The sequence below is a fragment of the Ahaetulla prasina genome, chromosome 1 (assembly GCF_028640845.1).
Source record: "Ahaetulla prasina isolate Xishuangbanna chromosome 1, ASM2864084v1, whole genome shotgun sequence".
Classification (NCBI taxonomy): Eukaryota; Metazoa; Chordata; class Lepidosauria; order Squamata; family Colubridae; genus Ahaetulla; species Ahaetulla prasina.
This window is the reverse complement of record NC_080539.1, coordinates 70630530-70654041: the sequence shown is the minus strand read 5'-3', so window position 1 is coordinate 70654041 and position 23512 is coordinate 70630530. Positions and strand designations below refer to the sequence as shown.

The 23512-nt window shown below is 37.1% G+C and overlaps 1 protein-coding gene across 1 annotated transcript in view; it reads left to right on the top strand.

Moving 5' to 3' along the window:
* ZFAND3 (zinc finger AN1-type containing 3) overlaps positions 1 to 23512 on the top strand; it is a 133810-nt gene that overhangs the window by 15463 nt on the left and 94835 nt on the right. Inside the window, exons 2-3 of the mRNA XM_058168415.1 lie at positions 16444 to 16484; positions 18985 to 19011. Of these exons, the coding sequence (XP_058024398.1) occupies positions 16444 to 16484; positions 18985 to 19011 (68 nt within the window). The remainder of the gene's footprint in view (positions 1 to 16443; positions 16485 to 18984; positions 19012 to 23512) is intronic.

Here is a 23512-nt window from a genome sequence, read left to right as displayed (position 1 = left end):
ATGAAGGCTGCTTATAACTTTTGATGTTACAGATTACTCTATTTTTTATAGTTTTATACATATAAAGTATGCAGTGCAGCAAAATGAAACTTTATATTGAAAGATCTGTTCTTTGCTTGCTTTTTTGAGTTTGTTTATTTTGTATAGCTTTATAATAGATACCTTGGCAATTCAACTTTGGTTCAAGTGAAGTAATGAAACATCAAACATGGCTAACAACTAATATATTATAATTTTGCAGTAATTTCATTCTGTTTTCTATCACAAAATATTATAGACATAAATATATTATGACTGAATTCTTGAAATCTAAAATACTATAATCTAAAAGCAAAACTGGATAGAATTAGACCAGGTAAAAACTTTTTTTCTCTAGTTGTTGATTTAAGCTTATAGTCTCCGACAAGAACTAAAGTTTTCTATTATGTTCATCTTGTTTTCAGCTCAGCTAAAACATCATTAAATGTTTGGAAGTGCTGACATAGGCAACTGTTTCTGTTACTATAATGATACAGAAAAGTCATTTTGCTGGCCTTAACTACAATTTGCTGATTTATTAACCTGCTCCTGTTTAAGATTCCATTTTTATACAGAGTTGGGTAATTTTACTCGTGAAACTCCTTAGAAAATAAAGTGATATGGACTCTTAAATTTGATTAAAGGTACTTCATATAAAAAAAATGAAATAAGCTTGTGTTAGGTTTTTTCAATATTAAGGCCACAATTAATATAGAAAAATTGTTAATACTAGCTTCTGTTCTTTCAAAAACTTTTTCAACAAATAGACAAGTCTAATTAGTTCAGTATTGATTAAGCATACTATTTTGGTCCTCATTAGATCTCTTCAAAATATAATTTTGGCATCTTTATTTATTTGTAATAGTACATTCTGATTTTCCTTTATGAGCCCATATTGATATAATGCAGACTTTAATTATAGATTCTTAAAGACAAATATATTTTATAAAATGGGTGCTGGTGACTAAGATTTTTCCTTGTTTGAATTCTACTTTTAATTCCAAATATTATTTAATTTTGTTTCCATGAAATTGGTAACTGATTAACATGGAGTATGCCCATAGATATGAAGAAGAATATAAAGGCTGAATTAATGCTCAGATAAAAGTAGCGTATTCCCAAATTACACCAACTGGGGATTTTAATTAGAAAATATAGGAACTGCACACATGTATGGGTGGTTATATTGAGAGAATTGTGAATTTCCCTGACATTCTTTTTAGCTGAAAACTATGCTTTAACAGCCTTTATATTAAATAATGTGCTCAAATACTTATGCACGCTGTAAATACTGGGACAAATGTGTTAATTAAAATTATAATAATTTACTTATTTAAAATTTCCGGAAGATCTTTCAATTCAAATTTGTATTAAAAACTTATATATAGCAATGCACAGTGAAGTGCTTTTTCAACCTGAGATGTAATTTTTTTTTCAAATATATTTTACTATAAAAATTGGAGTTGAATGTTTCTAAATCGATTGCAAGAGATGCAGTTTTAAATAGAAACAAATGAAACTGTCTCAAATGATGCAAAGTTATTTCCTCACTTCTGACTTCTGAATTAAGAATAGAATAGAATAACAGTTGGAAGGGACCTTGGAGGTCTTCTAGTTCAATCCCCTGCAGGAAACCCTACACCACTGCAGACAAATGGTTATCTAATCTCTTCTTAAAAACTTCCAGTGTTGGAGCATTTACAATTTCTGGAGGCAAGTTGTTCCACTGATTAATTGTTCTAACTGTCAGGAAATTTCTCCTTAGGTCTAGGTTGCTTCTCTCCTTGATTAATTTCCCCCATTGTTTCTTGTCCTGCCTTCAGGTGCTTTGGAGAATAGCACCTAAAGGCAGAATACTCCCTCTTATTTGTGGCAGCCCCTGAGATATTGGAACATTGCTATCATGTCACCCCTAGTCCTTCTTTTCATTGAACTAGACTTACCCAATTCCAGCAGCTGTTCTTTATATGCTTTAGCCTCCAGTCCTTTAATTATATTTGTTGCTCTTCTCTGCACTCAAGAGTCTCAACATCTTTTTTACATTGTGGCAACCAAAACTGGATGAAGTATTCCAAGTGTGGCCTTACCAAGGCATTATAAAGTGGTATTAACATTTCATGTGATGTAGATTCTATCCCTCTGTTTATGGAACCTAGAACTGTGTTGGCTTTTTTGGCAGCTGCAACACATTCCTGGCTAATATTTAAGTGATTGTCCACTAGGACTCCAAGATCATTCTCACAGTCACCACTATTGAGCAAGGTGCCACTTATACTGTACCTTTGCATTTTGTTTTTCTTGCCTAAATGTAGAACCTTACTTTTTCACCATTGAATTTCATTTTGTCAGATAGTGCCCAATGTTCAAGTCTGTCAAAATCCTTCTGTATCTTAAGGTCCGAAAAGTTGGTGACGCCTGCTCCAGAATATAGGCTTAAGAGAAAAAAATGAATAACTTTATCTTAATGCAAAGACTATTGTTTCCTTAGAGTTTAATTTTTTATAATCCAGTGCAATAAAAATGCTATTTCTGTTAAAATTACAGGTTATTTTTATATCCACATTTTGTTTGGCATGTATCCTTTTAGAAGCCCATTGACTTATAAAACATCTAACCATACTTCACTAGAATCATGATTCAATAAATTACAGCATCTTTTTTGAAACCCTATTCTGTAGTTACAGTAAAGAAGGCAAGGCAAAATCAACTATGGAATATAGATGCACATATTTTCCTACAAGGTAATCATATTAGAATATCCTCAAGCTACAACAAATACGTTTGTGCCTCCATAAAGAATAACAAACTCTATAGCATAAATTTGCATGTATTCCAGCTATTTCCTAGATTTATAAGCTATTTTATTATTTACTATGCTTTAGAGAATATATAGATCCAGAGAAATGTTTTTTTTTCATGTTAGAAGTTTATGTAATAGACTTCATATCATTCCTTGATTAGAGCTTCTTTGAGTTTCTCTGAGAAAAGTAAGATATAAATCTGAGAAATAAAAATATTAGTATTAGTGTTGAAGTTTTTTAAAAAATCACATTGCTTCAACATTAGAAAATATTTTCTTAACTCTCTCCCCTTTTTGTTTAGTACGTGTTCAGAATCGCTATAGGTAATTTTCTATGTATTTAATACTAATTAAGTGAATTGCACTTGAACCAAGGTATTATTTGGTAAAATGGATCTGACTTTCAAATCACAAATCTATGGTTCTTTCATTTGGAATTATGCTCATCCCAAACCCAATATATTAGCAAATAAGTTCCACTACCAAAGTCATTCATAATCTGTTTTTTTAGCCAGCATACTGGAAAATTCAGGGAATTGAAATCTATACATCTTGAAATTACTGAGATTTGGGAAACATTGATCTAAACTAATTTGTGTATATAGTTTACACCCAAAGTACATAGATGCACAGGAGAAATTTTCTGACAGAACAATCAATCAGTAGATTGGCTTGCCTCTAGAACAGTGGTCACCAACTGGTGGTCCGTGGATTACTGGTGGTCTGTGAGAAAATGTTGGTAGTCTGCGGCGCACCCGGATGGAGGAGCTGCTCCCAGATAAGCAGTGGCCAGTCCTGTGGCTGGACTGGAAGATGGGACTGGCGAGGCAGCTCATGGTAGGGCTGTAAATCTCCGCTGTTAAGGGAGGTTCAGGCAATTTGTAACTTTGCAGCACAGTCTTCCCCGGCTGGAATGAGATAATGGTACAGGGGGTGGTGGCAGCGCAGGCGGGCCAAAGCAACAGGTGGCGGGAACCCCAGGCTGTTTCTTCCCCCTGCTGTAGCTTCCTGTTGGCTGAACCCACCAGTGGCTCGCCCTCCCTTCCCAGTCACTCGGCCTCCCTTCCCAGTCACTCCTCACCTGGCAAGGTAAGGGGGGAATGGAGATTCGCTCCATATTCCAGAGTGGGAGCTGGATCTCACAGCTGTTTCTTCCAGCCCTTGTTGGTGCTCCTGCATCTCAGTCTCTTGGAGAGACACTTGACTTCCTCTCAGCTCCAAGACACTGGCTGGCCCATGAGATGAGAGAGAGAAAAAGTGGGGGAGAGAGAGAGAGAAAGAAAGGGGGAGAGAGATGAGAGAAAGAGAAAGAGGGGGGGAGAGAGAGAGAGAGAAAGAGGGGGGAGAGAGAATGAGAGCACTGCCTTCTTGGAAGAAGTGCGGGGATGGGGCTGAAGGGGGATTTCTTGTATTAAGTATCGACCCCCCACCTCAATTTCACGAGTTCGGTGCAGCAGGCAGCAGTCCTTCGTGGCATGCCTTGTTTCACCAGAGCACTCCACCCCCCTCCTGCTTCTGCTGGCCTCCTCCTCTTCCCGGAGTCTCTGGGCTGCTTACTCAGCCAGAGGGAAAACTCAAAGAGCGCTTCACCGCCCGGCTTGCCCGCCTCCCCGGGGGGCTGCTCTCTTTGCAGCTCTTGTTCGAAGCCGCTTGGCTCTGAAAGGGACGTGCAGAGAATCGGAATCAGAGAGAGAGAAAGAGTGGGGAGAGAAAGAGAGTGGGGAGAGAGAGAAAGGGGAGAGAAAGGGGAGAAAGAAAGAATGAGAGAAAGAGTGGGGAGAGAAAGGTGGGAGAGAAAGAAAGAGAGAAAGTGGGGAAGAGTGAGAAAGGGGAGAGAAAGAGAATGAGAGAGAAAGGGGAGAGAGAAAGGGGAGAGAGAAAGGGGAGAGAGAAAGAGAATGAGAGAGAGTGGGCGAAAGGGAAGAGAATGAGAGAAAGAGTGGGGAGAGAAATTGGGGGAGGGAGAAAGTGGGGAGAGAGAGAGTGAAAGAGGGGGGAGAGAGAATGAGAGCACTGCCTTCTTGGAAGAAGTGCGGGGATGGGGCTGAAGGGGGATTTCTTGTATTAAGTATCGACCCCCCACCTCAATTTCACGAGTTCGGTGCAGCAGGCAGCAGTCCTTCGTGGCATGCCTTGTTTCACCAGAGCACTCCACCCCCCTCCTGCTTCTGCTGGCCTCCTCCTCTTCCCGGAGTCTCTGGGCTGCTTACTCAGCCAGAGGGAAAACCCAAAGGGTGCTCCACCGCCCAGCTTGCCCGCCTCCCCGGGGATGTCGCCCGGGGGGCTGCTGTCTTCGCAGCTCTTGCTCGAAGCCGCCTTGCTTTGAAAGGGACGTGCAGAGAATCGGAATCAGAGAGAGAGAGAAAGAGTGGGGGGGAGAGAAAGAGAGTGGGGAGAGAGAGAAAGGGGAGAGAAAGGGGAGAAAGAAAGAATGAGAGAAAGAGTGGGGAGAGAAAGGTGGGAGAGAAAGAAAGAGAGAAAGTGGGGAAGAGTGAGAAAGGGGAGAGAAAGAGAATGAGAGAGAAAGGGGAGAGAGAAAGGGGAGAGAGAAAGGGGAGAGAGAAAGAGAATGAGAGAGAGTGGGCGAAAGGGAAGAGAATGAGAGAAAGAGTGGGGAGAGAAATTGGGGGAGGGAGAAAGTGGGGAGAGGGAGAAAGAGAGAGAGGGGAGTGAGAATGAGAGCACTGCCTTCTTGGAAGAAGTGCGGGGGTGGGGCTGAAGGGGGATTTCTTGTATTAAGTATCGACCCCCCACCTCAATTTCACGAGTTCGGTGCAGCAGGCAGCAGTCCTTCGTGGCATGCCTTGTTTCACCAGAGCACTCCACCCCCCTCCTGCTTCTGCTGGCCTCCTCCTCTTCCCGGAGTCTCTGGGCTGCTTACTCAGCCAGAGGGAAAACTCAAAGGGTGCTCCACCGCCCAGCTTGCCCGCCTCCCCGGGGATGTCGCCCGGGGGGCTGCTGTCTTCGCAGCTCTTGCTCGAAGCCGCCTTGCTTTGAAAGGGACGTGCAGAGAATCGGAATCAGAGAGAGAGAGAAAGAGTGGGGGGGAGAGAAAGAGAGTGGGGGGGAGAGAGAGAAAGGGGAGAGAAAGGGGAGAAAGAAAGAATGAGAGAAAGAGTGGGGGAGAGAAAGGTGGGAGAGAAAGAAAGAGAGAAAGTGGGGAAGAGTGAGAAAGGGGAGAGAAAGAGAATGAGAGAGAAAGGGGAGAGAAAGGGGAGAGGAATGGGGAGAGACAAAGAGAATGAGAGAGAGTGGGCGAGAAAGGGGAAAGAGAATGAGAGAAAGAGTGGGGGAGAGAAATTGGGGGGAGGGAGAAAAAGTGGGGGGAGAGGGGAGAAAGAGAGAGAGAAAGGGGAGAGAAAGGAGAGAGAGAGAGAAAGAAAGAAAGAAAAAGTGGGAGAGAGAATAAGAGAATGAGAAAGAGTGGGAGAGAGAGGGGAGGGGGGAGAAAGCGAGAAGGGACAGTGCTTGAAGGACCCTATCCATCACTGGGAGTCCAGGCGCTTCAGCAAGCGGTGCGCTGGATTCATATTAGTGGTCCCCAGGATTTAAAATTATGGACTTGATGGTCCCTGAGGTCCAAAAGCTCTAGAAGCCTCCAGAAGTTGTGGGTGCTCCAACACTGGCGGTTTTTAAGAAGAGATTGGACAAAGGTAAAATGAGGACCCAGATTGTTGGGGGGGCAATAAGTTGACTTTGTAAAAATATACAAATAGAATGAGACTATTGCCTTATACACTGTAAGCCGCCCTGAGTCTTCGGAGAAGGGCGGGATATAAATGTAAATAAAAAATAAAAAATAAACTATTTGTCTGAAATGGTATGGGGATTCCTGCTTGAACAGAGGGTTGGACTATAGAAGACCTCCAAGTCCCTTCCAACTTTATTCTGTTCTGTTCTGTTCTAGTTATCCAGAACCAATCAAAGGATATTAGAATATTGAAAATATTGTTTATAAACCAAACAATCTAAAAGTATAACTATCTCCTCCAACTCCCCCCCCCCCAAGAAAGCAGCAAATTGTTTTAGAAAGCACAGTTCAGTTTGCAATTGTAAATTCTTGCCAAACTATACTGGGATGAGCTCTAGACAGGGAAAGTTATAGTGATGCTACCAAGAGGAATCCCCTATTTCAGCATGAGCTCAACATGTGCTAGAGAAAGCTTTACAGTTAATCTTAAAACATGGGCATACATATAGAGACAGAACTTAAGATAATAATGACTTAGCTTCCAAGGAATCATAAACTAACACCTTGACCTTCGAAAGTCAGTCAATAAATTTAATATAAACAGTGTAAACTAAATTTTATTTCTTAAAAAAGCTGTCTGTTGGTTAAGCTTGAAACTTTCAAACTATTTTTTAAGACAGCCACAGTTGAGTCTGGGACATGAATCCAGACAATTGAATCCAAGTTTGTCTTCTTTAAAAGAAGTTGAAGGTGATAAATGGCACTCCCTGCTAATGCCTGACTTTCAGGAGACAATAACTAGTCCACAATCCTCCAGAGTTTATTTTTAGAGCATGTGGTCTTGCAGTGACAAAGGAGAATTGCAGCTCCTGTTCCTTTGACAAAAGCTGTTTTAGTAACAGAAATTGGTTTTAACAGAAATTATTTGGACTATCAATATTACACATCATGGTACTGAGTTTCTATCCTAATTTAGATTACTATTATTATAAAAATGCTGTTGTTATGATCAGTATGTAAAATCTTTGACAAGGATAACATGAAGATTTTGTCCATAGAAATGAGAGGAAGAAGGGGAAGTACAGCCTTGCTTTGGAAACATCTATGCCCCAATTTTGCAACCATTTTTATGGTGGTTCTTAAGTGAATCGTGTGATTTTAAGTCTGAATCATGCAGCTTTTAAGTGAATTGTGGTTGTATGTGTAAACTCATTCTCCCGAATGGCAGGTTTCTTTGGAAACAAGTAAAAAGCATAACAGATCATGGTCATGTGAAGGCAGGATGCTGCAACCACTTGTAAATGTGAGCTAGTTGCCAAGAGCCTGAAATATGGTCATGTGACTATGAATTGGGGTAGCAGAACATCTTACATGGCCAGAAAGGTTCTGCAGACTGTAAAAATTTCAGAAACCGTCATAATTAAAAACAGTTGTTCAAATTGAGAACTCCCTGTTATAGAAAAGGATTAGTGATAAAATTGTGAAAAGTACATTTTATCGTTTTTTTCCCATTCTGAACTTTTTAGCCAACTAAAAACTTTATAAAATTAGATTTTGATTCTTGACATATTACAGTCTCTAGAAACAACAGCTGCATTATTGAGCACCTACTTGATTTTTAACTTAGCTAGTACATTTCCAAGAAAAGCAATTGTTCCATTTCTCTCCTTGAATTCACTCTTAAAAGGATACTAAATGTTTTTCTAAATCCAAATGAGGTACCTTATGTTCTTCATCACACTTCATTTGTTTAATTATTTTTAATTTTAACAGTGAAAGCAGTTGTGTTAAATCAGTTTGTCAGCTCATTAATCATTTAGTATAAAAATTTGGTCTATCCTATTTTATACCAAATTCTACAGTAGTCTGTATTTTTCAAGGACAGTCTTTAAAATATTTGTTTGATAATCATTGTATTGCCAGGAATATTAGACCAATAATAGGGGAAATAAACAATTTTAAATGTAATAGAAGCATTTGAAACATAAAGATAAAAATACTGAAAATATTAGACATGCAGCACATTACAGTTGATTTACATAATACTTTTAAAGTTTTGGATCTTGTTCAGTTTTAGTTGCAACCAGAGTGCTTCTGAAAAAGCAGATGTTGCTATGGTTAGATCATGACGTCTCTCTTCAAAAAGTATTTGCTTCTGTTCATACAGCACAAACTCCCCGACATCTTATAAACAAATGATATTTAAATTACGTAGCTCTATAATTATTAAAAATACATTTTACCAAATTAAACATTATTTCCAATACTGATATATAAAAGAACTTTGAATTTGCCACTTCTTTGGGAGATTCATTAAAAATACTTTGGTTTAATAACTTCATTTTTGGTCCAGTGGGCAAATCCTATGACAATTACAGTCATTATTGAAATGATCATCAAAACAAATTTATCAAAGTAATAGAAAGGATGCTGACATAGACATTCTGTTTATTTTATATATATCCCAACTTTCCTCTAGGATCTCAGGGTTCTCATGTCATATTATCTCTCACTTAATTCACAATAGCAACCCACAACAACAAAATAGAGGTTCATAGAGGGAAGATTATAACAAGATACAAGACAAACTCATAAACAGTACTACTAACCTTAAAACTAAACTGAAGATCTGGTCCTTCAAGGAAGGACAGCTCATTTCAGTAGTGGAATAGGGATGAAGAAGCTGAAGTCTTCTGCATGAACAGATATTTGATCTTGGCTGGAATTTAACTTTAGTCAAGGTAAATTTCTGGATCTTCATAACCTTCAGTTGCTAGTCATCTCCTGCCCAAGCACATGGAAAAGTGTAATTGGATGTAATTAGCATATTAATGATACTGTACCCTGAATCTAAAAGGGACGTGGTGGCTCAGTGGCTAAGACGCTGAGCTTATTTGATCGAAAGATTGGCAGTTCGGTTCGAATCCCTAGTGCCATATAACGGTGAGCTCCCGTTACTTGTTTCAGCTTCTGCCAACCTAGTAGTTTGAAAGCATGTAAAAAATGCAAAATAGAAAAATAGGGACCCCCTTTGGTGGGAAGGTAACAGCATTCCGTGCACCTTTGGCATTTAGTCATGCCAGCCACATGAACATGGAGACGACTTCGGACAGCGCTGGCTCTTTGGCTTTAAAACGGAGATGAGCACCGCCCCCTAGAGTCAGGAACAACTAGCACATATGTGCGAGGAGAAGCTTTACCTTTATCCTGAATCTGTGGATATCTTCCCACCACAATTTCCATATAGATGTTAAATCGCATTGGGGAGATTATTGAGACTTGTGGCTCAGCCAGGATTTTGAATTCTCTGTTCCTATTAGTATTGACTGGAACTCAAGAAGAAGTTAAACCAATTCCAAAACAATTCGTTCAAGCTCTGTCATACTTTGTAATGGTTAAATTATAAATGGGAATAGAAGAATAAAAATGTTTATGCAAGTTGTTCATATACAATATTCATGTTACTAAGACTGCAGACTTCTTGATTTGAAGAAGCAAAGAAGCTGAGCCTTTTCCTAGGCTCACATAGCTGCAGCTGCCTGATCCCAGGGGAAAAATGTGTTTGCTTGGTGGAAGTGATGATAGATGCAGTGTGGGCATTCATGTATGCTCCAAATCACCTTTTCCTTTTTGAGTCATTGCACAGCTTTAAAATAGAATAGAGCAGAGCAGAGCAGAGCAGAGCAGAATAGAATTTTTATTGGCCAAGTGTGATTGGACACACAAGGAATTTCTCTTAGTGCATATGCTCTCAGTGTACATAAAAGAAAAGATACCTTCATCAAGAATCATAAAATACAACACTTAATGATAGTAATAGGGTACAAATAAGCAATCAGGAAACAATATCTATATAAATCGTAAGGATACAAGAAACAAAGTTACAGTCATAAGTGGAAGGAAATGGGTGATGGGAACGATGAGAAGATTAATAGTAGTGCAGACTTAGTAAATAGTTTGACAGTGTTGAGGAATTATTTGTTTAGCAGAGTGATGGCGTTCGGGAAGAAACTGTTCTTGTGTCTAATTGTTCTGGTATGCAGTGCTTTATAGTGTTGTTTTGAGGGTAGAAGTTGAAACAGTTTATGTCCAGGATGTGAGGGATCTGTAAATATTTTCACAGCCCTCTTTTTGATTCTTGCAGTATACAGGTCCTTAATGGAAGGCAGGTTGATAGCAATTGTTTTTTCTGCAGTTCTAATTATCCTCTGAAGTCTGTGTCTGTCTTGTTGGGTTGCAGAACCAAACCAGACAGTTATAGAGGTGCAGATGACAGACTCAATAATTCCTCTGTAGGTAGAACTGTATCAGCATGTTGTGTCTGCGCCCCCACCCCCGAGCCGGACCCCCTGCTTGGAAAGTGAGGGGGAAGGGACATCAGGACTTACCTCGGGAGCACCGGCTTCCCTGGCTCAGCTGCAGAAGCGAGAGGCAGGCCAGGTGGAAGAGATAACGAGGCCTCTGTCCCCTGACACTTTCCCCCCCCAGGCCACGCCTTCAGACCCAGCTGATGGCAATCAGGCCTGGCTGGACCCTAGGTTTCGTAGGCAGGAGAGGAGGGAACAACAGAAGCAGGGGTGGGGCAGGCCTAGGAAGTGCTGAGTCATGGAGCCACACCCCACAGGATATAAAGGCAGCAAGAGCTGCTGTGCCTCTTCGTAGCAGGCAAATTAACTGCTAACTGAGAGCTGAAGTACTGTTCGTTTCTGGGTGACTCATTGGCGTCGAGGGAGATAACAGAGACACTTGGCAGACACTCACTATTTTGCCGATAGTGCCGGCTAATTAAGCCATCACTCAGACGGAGGCAAAGGGGGACAGAACACAGCAGCTCCTTGGGCAGTTTGAGCTTTCTGAGTTGGCGCTGAAAGAACATTTTTTGTTGTGCTTTTTTGATGATGTTTTTGATGTTAGCTGTGCATTTTAGATCTTGCGATATGGTAGAATCTAGAAATTTTAAGGTCTCTCCTGTTGATACTGTGTTGTCTAGTATTGTATGAATCACATAGAGCATTAGTATACGACGTTACTAATTCCATTGCTAGCATACATTTGACCATATTTAAACAATGCTGTCTTCTTCACTTACTTTCCTTCTGAATCTTTCAGAATTTATTATGGTTGCAGGACTAAAATTCATCTGTGCTTCTTTTGCAATGCCTAATTAGTTAAACTATCCTGTTTTCCCCAAAATAAGACATCCGCTGATAATAAGCCCAATCAGGCTTTTGAGCGCATGGCAATAAGGCCAAGCACTTATTTCAGGGTTCAAAAAAATATAAGACAGGATCTTATTTTTTGTCGTGTCCCACTCCTCCGCTGATGGCCGGGTCGGGGAAGTCCGTATCAAGCGTGCCTCTGCAGCTCTGCCAAAGTCCTATCAGAGTTCTCAAGGCAGGCAGGAGACCAGGAAGTGACTTCAGCAATCCAAGTTAGACTTTGCCTGACTCAGAGAATGCCAGAAAGCAGATCCTTTATATAGGCCATGGGGTGTGGCTCCATGACTCAGCACTTATCCAGGCCTGCCCCTCCCTTCCTTTTGCTGACGTCGCCTCTCAATTCTCCGGAAGCGAGGATCTCTCCAGCCTCCAGCTGTTGGTAATCTGAGCTCATGACTGGCTTCACATTCTTCAGGCTCACATGCTGTGGGGGAGGGGTTTAGTTGCTCTGTTTGCCTGAGCATGGTGCCAGGACTGGGGGCTGAAGGCACGTCAAGCCCTTCATCTTGCTCGGCCTGTCCGGGCATGGTGCCAGGGCTGGGGCCTGGAGGCATGCCAGGACATTCTTCCAAACTATCAGCGTCCGGCAGGAGATAAGAGGGGCCCGGCTGCAGCAGGGGGAGCGGGCAAGACACAACATTTTTGGGGAAACACAGTAGAATTACTTCTGTGCATGTTTTATATTGTGACAGAGCAACTACAATCTCAATTCGTTTGTTTATTTGAATTGTTTAGCAGCCATAATTGTAATATGTAAAAATTATATATATATATATATGTGTGTGTGTTTTCTGAGGTTTTCGCGGGTGTTTGTATGTATGTCTTTGGTTATTCGGGTTTTCTCCCGCGTAAAATTGGAAGTGTCTTGGCGACACTTGCATTGCTCCCAGAAGCACGAAGCTGAAGCATGAAGATGACGAACGAGACTTCGTCGAAACGTCGCCAAGACACTTCCAATTTTACCCGGGAGAAAACCCGAATAACCAAAGACAGATAGACAGACAGACAGACAGAGAGACAGACAGACAGACAGACAGACAGACAGACAGACAGACAGACAGACAGACAGACAGACAGACATACATACATATATATATATATATATATATATCACATTTGTTTATTAATATATCTAAAAGTTTTGCAAATCAAGAACTGAATATAGAATATAACCCTTTAATGAAAATTGATTAACTGGTTATGTACCATCAAGTCAGAAACTAGACTGATAGATTTTCTCCGTGATAATCTATCCCTAGCCTAGTCCTGTAGGTCTTCCAATGGTATACCCATTGCTGTGTAATCCGCCTTGCTGCTGATCATTTTCTTTTCTTTCCTTCTACCTTTTCCAGGATTAGAGACTTCTCCAAAGAGCCAGGTCTTTGTATGATGTGTCTGAAGTAGGATAATTTGAGCCTGATCATTTGTGCCTTGTGTGAGATTAATGACAACAGTCAGTAGAAATCAACAAATGGATCAAAATAGTCAATAGATTTGCTCTTGATCTTTAGCTAAACCATATCTTTTAAATAGACTAGTCTATTTTTAAAGCATTTATAAAGAGCAACATGTTTCCTAGCTAATGCCCATAAGCCATATTGATACACAATATACCATGTTTCCCCGAAAATTAGATCCTGTCTTATATTTTTTTGAACCCCAAAATAAGTGCTTGGCCTTATTTTCAGGGACATCTTATTACCTGTGGCGCAAGATGGGGCTCCTCTTGCCATCTTACCTGATTTCCAGCTCTGTGTTTTCAGGGAGGGCTTATTTTTGGGGGGAAGCTTATTTTGGTGCATACGTGGAAAAGCCCAATTGGGCTTCTTATCAGGGGATGTCTTATTTTCGGGGAAACAGGGTAGAAAAAAAATTCCAGGTGCAAAAAATGCTTGAACCTGATAGCATTCTAAGTGGCACTTGAAATTCCTTGTTCATGAAACCAATCTACTTCAAAGGTCAGTATCATTGTAACACACTAGTTAGATTTCAGGGCTGCAAATACATTCATCTCAGATAGGCAATGAAGTAGCAGCCTAAACTTTCAGACTTTTTTTATTATGGAAAGAACTAAATAAAACTTGTCCCTCAGAACATATATATATATATATATATATATATATATATATATATATATATATATATATATATAGATATAGATATAGATAGATAGATAGATAGATAGATAGATAGATAGATAGATAGATAGATAGATAGATTTATTTATTTATTTATTTATTTATTTATTTATTTATTTATTTATTTATTTTGTCATAACATCATACAAAAAGATTATATAGTATATAAATATATATATGAGTAAATGTTAGGAGGTATAAGCATATATATATATAGGAAGAAGAAAAGAAAAACAATAGGACAGGAATGGTAGGCACGTTTGTGCGCTTATGCACGCCCCTTATGGTCCTCTTAGGAATGGGGTGAGGTCCATAGTTGAAAGTTTTTGGTTAAAGCTTTTAGGATTATGGGAAGAGACCACAGAGTCAGGTAAAGTATTCCAAGCATGAATGATTCTGTTACAGAAGTCATATTTTCTGCAATCTAGATTAAAGCGGTTAACATTAAGTTTAAATCTATTGGTTGCCCTTGTATTATTGCAATTAAAGCTGAAGTAGTCTTTGACAGGAAGGACATTACAATAGATGATTCTGTGAGTTAAACTTAGGTCTTGTCGAAGGCGACGGAGTTCCAAGTTTTCTAAGCCTAGGATTTCAAGTCTGGTGGGATAAGGTATTTTGTTGTTTTCAGAGGAATGGAGAACTCTTCTTGTAAAATATTTCTGGACACGTTCAATTGTATTGATGTCAGAGATGTGTAAATCGTCATAACAGCCTATTATTCTGTACAATAAAGTTCTAAATATATATAAAAGTTCTGAGGGAGAAGTTTTATTTAGTTCTTTCCATAATACAATATTAGATTATATCAATTTACATATTTTTTAAATTATAAATCCAAAATACATTTTAAATTAGATTTTATTTATTGCTCTGTTTGTTTTAAGTTGTTTTTCTCTTTTTTCATATAGTAATATAGTTTCCCCTTTCATATAATATTGACCATTTGCATTTGCACCTTAGGAAGAGTTTAAACTTTGCTTCATCATAAGAGAAATTTAGGGGAGCACTCAGTAGTTTTATGGTAATTTGGTTTTTCTGCTGTGGTTTTCTTTTTTTTTTTTCTTCCTTGATTTGAAAAAATAACTATTAAAACTTGAAATTGTCCTGCTTCTATATCTAAAAGAATCTTTTTTAGTGTGAGCTAATTGAACTTTGCCTTTTCTTTGTTTGCTGGTCAAGGAAACGCCAATACAGTATAGTGAGCTATTTCAGCAGTAGCATCTGTGCAAAAGGCACTAATAAGTACACCAGACTCAGATTTAGTCTGCTATTCTGATTCAAAAATTATTAATAAAATGTGCTTTGTTTGTGTACATGTACTACTTAATGGCACACAGACAAATTCAAACATCCTGGTACAAAGGCCTAGTGTTAATTTCCCTTTTACAAGAATATCTATGCTTTTTTTCTAGTGCTTCAATATGCGGAAAGCATTTTGCCCTCATTTTCTGCTATATAAAGTCAATCTAATATGGTATAAATTAATTTTATTTTAACAGACATTTAGCCATCCAGGAAAGGAAAAATAGATAGTCATGCTACAGAGAAAATCAGATTTGTATTTAAGAAAGTTACCTGTTTTTATAATATGCTTTTGTTGGTCATAAGAGAAAATGATTGTTCAGGACACAATAGCTGTTTTACCATACTAGAAGGAATAGTAAAAAAGATGAACTTCTGAGATTTAATCATACAATCTTATTATATGGTTTCTAGCTTTAAATTAATTTTAGCTACAATGATGAGAGAAACCTTTCATTTAGAAAGAAAAATCTAAAAAAGAAGAAAGGTAGAATCATGTACTCAAATAATTACATATTGAAAATGTGAATACTGTATGAAGCAGCCAGTGTGAATATATCCCTTTTCTATGCATTTGATACTTTGTAATAGGACTGTTGTGACACGTTGGAATAAATGGAAAAGCAGATACACTATGAAATTGTTTTTGGGTAATTGATTAATAGAATTCTACAGAACTATCAAACTTTTTTTCAACCCACTTGAGTTCATACTGTAGATAGATTATTATAAGGTACCGGGTCCTAGGCATAGACATGCTAGATCTGGAGAGCTATAACATTTAAGTAAGTTAAATCAGCCCTGTAATCTTGCTACTGAAAGGAAATTTATAAAAATGTATTGGGTATTTTGTTCTTTTCTGAGCAAGTAATTTATTCTGATTTTAGCAGCTCTTTTCCTTTATTCATTAAAAAAGGGACAAAAGTTTGTGTTATTCATGGTCATTTCATTTAGTTTCCTAGTGGGGAAAAATACGAAGTGTAGAGTGAAGCCCCTGCCCAACAATTATTTATAAATTTATTGAATATTAATTAACAGCAAAAGCCTGTTTGTACATTTGAAGAAACTGTGCAGGAAAGCAGTGCTTTAAAAGTGGCTGGCCCAATGTTTTTCTAGGCTTACTACGCTAGTTTTTGAATCATTGACCCAGATAGCTGATCAAAGTTTTTGCTCTGCTGTCTTTTATCTTCTCAGCTTATTCTATTCTTTAAACTTCTGTATTAATAACTATGAAGAATTTTTAAGATCTCCTCTTTTTTCCCCTTGCACCAGGTCCAGCAAGACAATGAATCTGTGTTCCAAATGCTTTGCTGGTAAGTGCAGTGTAAAATTGGCTTTGAGGATTTTTTTTAATCTCCCTTAAAATAGTCAGTTGGAAACAATTCCTTTGGAGTTTACAGGTGATTATCTGTTTCTTATCTGTTGCATGAAACCAGCTTCTCCTCACCTGGTGCTTCATTTGTTTGCTCAGGTTTCTTGAAACAGTCCCCAATGTGTATAAAAAAAGCCACTTCTGCACAGGGACCAATCAAGCCTTCATTCACTGAAGATGATAGAAAGTGGAATGTTCTTATACTTGTCAACTTCTGGCAGACCTAGTTTAGTGTTCATTTTATTATTTTAGAAGTTTAAACTCAGTAAGGCAGACTTTAATTATATTCATTAACGCTAACGTTTATGTTGGGGCTGCTTTTTGTCCCATAATTTCAAGAATAGACTATAGAATGATGGTGACAAATAATTTCATCTTTTGCCTCCTACAATTTTGTTTTAAATTCTTGAATACATAAGGTGTTTTTGACCTTCTGTTTTTGTGATCTCATTAAGTAGTCACTATTTTACTACCTTATATATGGTGAACAAAAACGGACTATGTAAACATTTCAGGTGTGCAGTCTGCAGTAGTTCTAGATTTTTCTAAATCCACTACCTGGACATAGCAGAAATTTTTAGTTCGAATTTCTGACCTTCAGCATTATAAGCCTACAATTAATGAAAACCGTTTTAAAAGATGCTGTGATATTATATTATATGGATTTGATTGTCCATCATGTTTTTTACAATCTTACTACATATTTAAAGTAAGACTATGTAAATTTTTGTTATTTTTGGATGGGTGGCCATTTCATTTGTGGATAGGATCAGGATTAAGTAAATTGTGTTAGCTAAGCATAAATTTACTTCATTTACATTTACTTTGTTTACATTTAAGTAAGTTCTAATTTAAGTACTGCTAATATTATTATCATATGTGTTTAATAATCTTTCCCTTCTGTCATGTTAAACTGCAATTCAGCAATGAGGCCATATGCTAATCTGGGACTGTAGATTATGCTACCATTTTTAGAAGAAAAAAAATATGTGGCAGATTCTAAGGATTATTTTTAATATAATAATAGGAGGCAAATAGAGCAAGTTTGGTATAGTGGTATAGATTCAGGCTAGAAATTAGAAGACTCTGAGTTCTAGTCCCGCCTTCGGCACAAAGCCAGCTAGGTGACCTTGGGCCAGTCACTTTGTCTCAGCCCTAGTAAGGAGGCAAAGGCAAAACACTTCTGAAAAACCTTGCCACGAAAACTTTAAGGACTTACCCAGGCAGTCTCCAAGAATGGGACACAATTGAATGGAAGCAAAAAAAGAGAGAAAATAAATACTTTTTATATATGCATATGTGCTAAAATAAAAAGCAAATCACAGGAAGCTTACATAACGTAAATAGTATTTGCCATGCTTAATTAAACTTAATTAAATGTTTATTTTAACGAACTATTATATAACTATTAAATTCTGAAAATAAAGTCAACCATCATTCAAAAACTTACATGAAGTTGTTTCTAAATACTTTTGAAGGATGGAGCAGTGAGCTAATAGATCAAGTTTCTGGCTATGATGTGAAATTGAAATTATCTGTTGATAGATTTAGATTCTAAGTATTAGACAAAATCAACCTTCCCAAACTTTGAGGTTCTTGTTAAGGACTTTGTACAGATACTACAGATAGCCCTCAACTGACAACTTGTTTGTTTAGTGATCATTCAGAGTTTCAGTGGCACTGAAAAAGTGACTTGTGACCAGTCCTCACACTTATGACCCCAGCATCTCCATGGTCATGTGATCAAAATTCAGGTGCTTGGCAATCAGCATGTGTGTAGGAGGGTTGCGGTATGTGATTGCCATTTGCGACTTCCAGCCGGCATCTCACAAAGTCAATTGGAGAAGCTGGATTCTCTAAAAACAACCATGTGATTTGCTTAATACTTGTGGCAAAAAAGGTCATAAAATCAAGCATGACTCACTTAATAACCACCTTGCTTAGCAATTGAAATTGTTGTCCCAAATGTGGTTGTATGTTGAAGATTACCTATACAGTGTATTGATTGCTTAGTTTTCTGCTTATTAAGTAAATACATATATTTATTACCAGATTAATTGGGGTACATTGCTGTTAAAATGTGTCTTCTATCAGTAGCTCTTAAAAACTACTTTTCTAAAATGTGTTTTTTTAATCTTGCCAGGTTGAGTGTTAAATGCCAAAGAAATATACATTTTGCTAAAGATGGTGGAAGTTACCTGGATGCAAACTGTTCTCACCTATCATCAGATTATTAGAGAAAGGGAGAGGGAGAGGGAAGGAGAGAGAGAGGGAGAGAGAGAGAACTCTAGAATGGTAGAAATTGGTAAACTATGATCTTTTATCAGATGTACTTAAAACAAACAATTCCATATTTAATCTTAATATGCTTCAGTGTTTATTAATATATGAAGAACATCTAAGTATTTGTTATCTTGACTTTATTTTCTTTTTCTCTCTAGAAAAAAGAAATCCACACAACGAAAAAGGTTAGTAATTGACAAAATTAATTAACTTTACCCATATTGTTTGTGTAAAGTAATTGCCTTTGCTCACATAGAAAGATATAGAGGTATGGAATATTTGGATCCAAAGCATGCAAAGGTGTTTTGAATCCAGTATGGGTCTCTTCCGGTACTGTTGTTTCTTTGAATCCAAATTCTGCACATGTCTAGAAACAAGGAACTAAATGTAATAACGATACAACATTTTAGATTTTCAGAATATATAAAAATATTGTTCAGATATTGATATAATTGTATTCCTTTCAACTAAAACTTTACAAAGATTTATTATGGTTGCATGTGCCTTGTAGTTACAAGAATAAAAATGTCAAAATGTTATAAGAACATATTTTAATGATAATTTTGGATAAGAAAAAACATCAATATGCTTAAAATTTAGTAAATGTGACCAAAGAATCAAATGCTGCTTTGTAGGGACAATTAATCTTCTGAAAATAGTGGAGATCAGAGGCCTTAATCCAAATAAAGGATAGATTTTAAAATCCCTTCACACTGAAATAAGCAAAATCTAAGCTGCTCCAAATTAGCTATTGGGAATGTTAAATCAATGCATTACTTTTCTTCGCATAACTAGGTAGCAATATGATTTCTGCACTGAATGCATTACATAACAGCAGAGAAAGGAACATGGCTCAGAAATTTTCTTCATTTTCTGTCAAAATATCTTGAAACAATAGGAAGTAACTCTGTATATTAGGGGAGGGAGCAATACCTGCAAATGGAAATCATTTCCCTAAAATACAGTCTTTTGATAAAATTATATATCTTTTTTTCATTTCCCAACTATTGTCAGTATCCCAGCTTGGCATATTCTTCTCATGCTCCCCCTATTTTCCTTTATTCCTTCACTTAGCTGCCACTGGTGACTTAGCATTGCATACCGGTAGTCCTCTGCTTACAACCATTTTGTTGTAAGTATGAAAATAACCTAAAATAATAAAATAAAATAATATAATCTCCTGTCTATCTAGTATGCAGGTGCCTGATTACAACTTTTGTTAGAAGATATCTTCTAACAACCTGTGTTAGAAGATAGGTCAGTATAAGAGATAAACAAAACAAAACCTTTTTTGGAAAAAACAAGGTAATTTGTAAAATAAGACATATTTTAAATTTGTAAGACATTTACAGAAGTACATGCTGTGTTCTATATAAGCTACATGATGGCATTGACATGCTATAAATAGTGCAGTCTCCTTTGGGAAATGGGAACTGCTTTAATTTAATAATAAACTATAAAAGATTTCTAAAACAAAATTAATGTCATGCTCAGTCTGAAGTATATTTGAGTTAAATGTGCCATTAAGCACACAACTCCCTATAGTTGTTTAGAAAAATAAGGATACTTAACAAGTCAGAATAACAGAAAGAAATTAAAGAATCCTATTGCAGTTTCTAGCCAGATGGATGTTATATTACAAAACTAAATACTTCAAGAAAATACTATTTATTCTCTTTTAATTTGCTTGAAATTCTCCTTTGAAAGTTTTTGGAAAGGTATTCAAAAACTGAAGGAGATTGTTCCTAAACCATTACTGTCCTTAGCTCTATAACACATGTTCTGCTTCCTGTTCCCTTCAGGAACTCCCTCCACTTTGTTTTTAAAAGCTCTCAAAGTTTCACTCACTTGCCAAAGAAATGTTTATTGTGCCTACGTGATAGAAATAAACTCTCCCTTTTGAAGATATTGATTGTACTGTGTCAGGCAACTTGAGACTGTCAGACACAACAGGAAAATTTCCTGTAAAATATTTTTTTTGCTCAAAATGAACTTTGCTTTATTCTCAGTGTAGCTACATGTGGTCGCTTAGTGACAATCAAAGCTGCAATGGACTTCCCCAGAGCTATTTTATGACCCAATGATTGCATTTTGAATGCTTGGCAACTGGCTCATATTTATAGGCATTTGCAGTGGCATTTGCAGTGACTTGCAGTAATGTCACGGTACTGCAAGACAAGTAAATTTCTGTCATTTACTTGTGGTTTCTGGCAAAGTAACCACATTGAGTAAGCTGGATTCTTTTAACAATGGTACTGTTTGCTTAATGACCACCACAAAATTTCTTAAAATTGGATGCAGTTATATGGTAACCCAATTGATGACTACCATGTCTTACAACCTTAATTCTGGGTTTAATTGAATCTATAAGAAAAGGACTATCTATATAGAATTTTTATAGAACACCATAAAAATTGCTTTAGTGTGTAATCGTTACTCTTCAGATTAATATTCAATGAACAAATAACATATGTAACTGCATGACTTTGTAGATAGTCCTTAATAATCACAATTGTGCCCAAAATTTTGGTTGTAAGTCATTTCAGTTGTTAAATGGGTCACTATATGACTGGACACAATTTTATTATTGTTTTTACGAGATTATTAAAATAAATCATAACAGAAGAGTTGCAAATTACATTCATAGGACTAAAGTCCTCTGCAACTAGTCATAAATGCGAGCTGTTTGCCAAGTTCCCGCAATGCGATCATGTGACTGTGTGTGTTTGTGTGTGCGGTAATTGTAACTTTGAGGACGGCTTGTAAGTAATATTTTTTTGGAAGATATCATAACCTCAAATGGTTGTTAAATGAGAACTACCTATCAGATTATCTCTTAAGTGGCTAAATGTATTGTTTTGTACTATAGTAGCAAAATTTTGCATACATTCTTTCCCCTCTTCCTTTGAGTGATTTTAAATTCAATGGTCCATGTTATTATTATAGCAGTCTAGACCTATTGTGCTAATATATGCTTTGTGAGCAGACTCTAACGTAACATGGCAATATTCTGGGGAGGTTGTTGATATTAAAATATTACTCTTTGTAATCTTGTAAGGTTGACTATTTTAGCAGCTGTCTCGTTCAGTTTTTAAAAAATCTTTTTCTTTTAATGCTCTCTTTAAATTAATTGCTTCTAGATGTAATGCTGATAATTTCAATGTACTAGAATATTCCAGTGCTTCCATTATATGATACATTTTAATAGGCTGATTAGCAGCTAGAAATTTTCGGGGGAACAAAAATAGAGCATTACTCTCATTTTGTGAAAGGAATAGTTGTGTTTTCAGCTGTCTGCTCAAGAACATCCTCTTCTGATTAGAAGGGCTGCCGTACAATTTTTCCTGCCTTAAAGCTTGATAGAAGTTGGCACCTCAATTTGTGCTTTTCCATTAAGCCTATGCTTTGTGGTATATTTTAACAGCATTCAAACTTACTATTATAGTTATGGCCTGTTGAGTGTCTGGTACAGGATTGTTGCTGAAGTCATTTTCTGCCTAGCAATAAGAATCTGGCAGGACTTTGTGTTCTTGTCCGTTTTATATTGAACTGATTTAGCATGCTTTTTAAAAATATTGCCGGATTGTTGTTTTAAATGGTAATAAATGCAGCTCATGACTATGTATGCATAGCTATGAAATCCATGTTTATGGTATCCTCACGGTGTCTTCTCTAAAAACATCCTGAATATTTGGTTCATTGCATCCTGGTTAATTTCAACATGATTAATTTTTAGGTACTGGTACATTGAAAAGGTAGATGCAAGTACTGCTAATTGTTTTACATAGCTGAGGAGGAGTGTTTATTTAAAATACCGTGCTTTTCATCACATTTGATACCCGGGAATTTTATAAAATTTCAAATAATTAAAACCATAAATTTGTATAAAATGCAATCAGATAAAAATGTAGTAATGTGTAAGATATTTTAAATATGAGGAAAAAGATATTTGTCCAGCAGTGGATGTATATTTTTATAGGGACTGTAGCTTTCTAATTTTATCTATTTCATCTCTAGTAAGATGAAGGGAAGAGCTAATGCTGTTATCAGTGATAGCTGAATGAAATATTCCTTCAGATACATGGGTCTCAACTGGGAACCTTATCAGTTCCATGAATATATTATCATTTACAAAATTAGGGAAACATTCTTGCATTAATATTTTGATATTGCTGTTCTAGGGAATCTTTATTTTGTAGGCATGTTACCTTCTTCTGTTAAATAGCAGAAATATAAATTTAATGTCTGAGTGCATTGCACATTGATTTTGTGATGGTTGACAAACATTATTTATCCCCAATGGTCAAATAGAGGAAGAGCGTAAAGAAAACTTTTTATAGAGAGGTGCATGTGATAGAGTGATTTCCCCTCCTCCTTGGCAAATGGATTCTGTCTCTGTTGTGGCTTTCTGTCTTATTAATATTGTATTCATCTAATTTTTACCTCATTAACCTTGCTCTCTGCATGGTTTGCTGAAACATAAGCTCTAATTTAGTCCCTTGTGTGTGGGTTCTCAGACAGATAAAAGTGTTTAGGATATCACTTAATTCTGAAAAGATTTATCCAGACCTTCAGTGTGAATATAGAAAAAGATGATGACTGGTGTTTTTGAGTTTCTTAAACTTTTTAGTAACTCTTACCTTCTGCATGGCATATACAGGAGTATATAGAAAGGATTTATTTTCT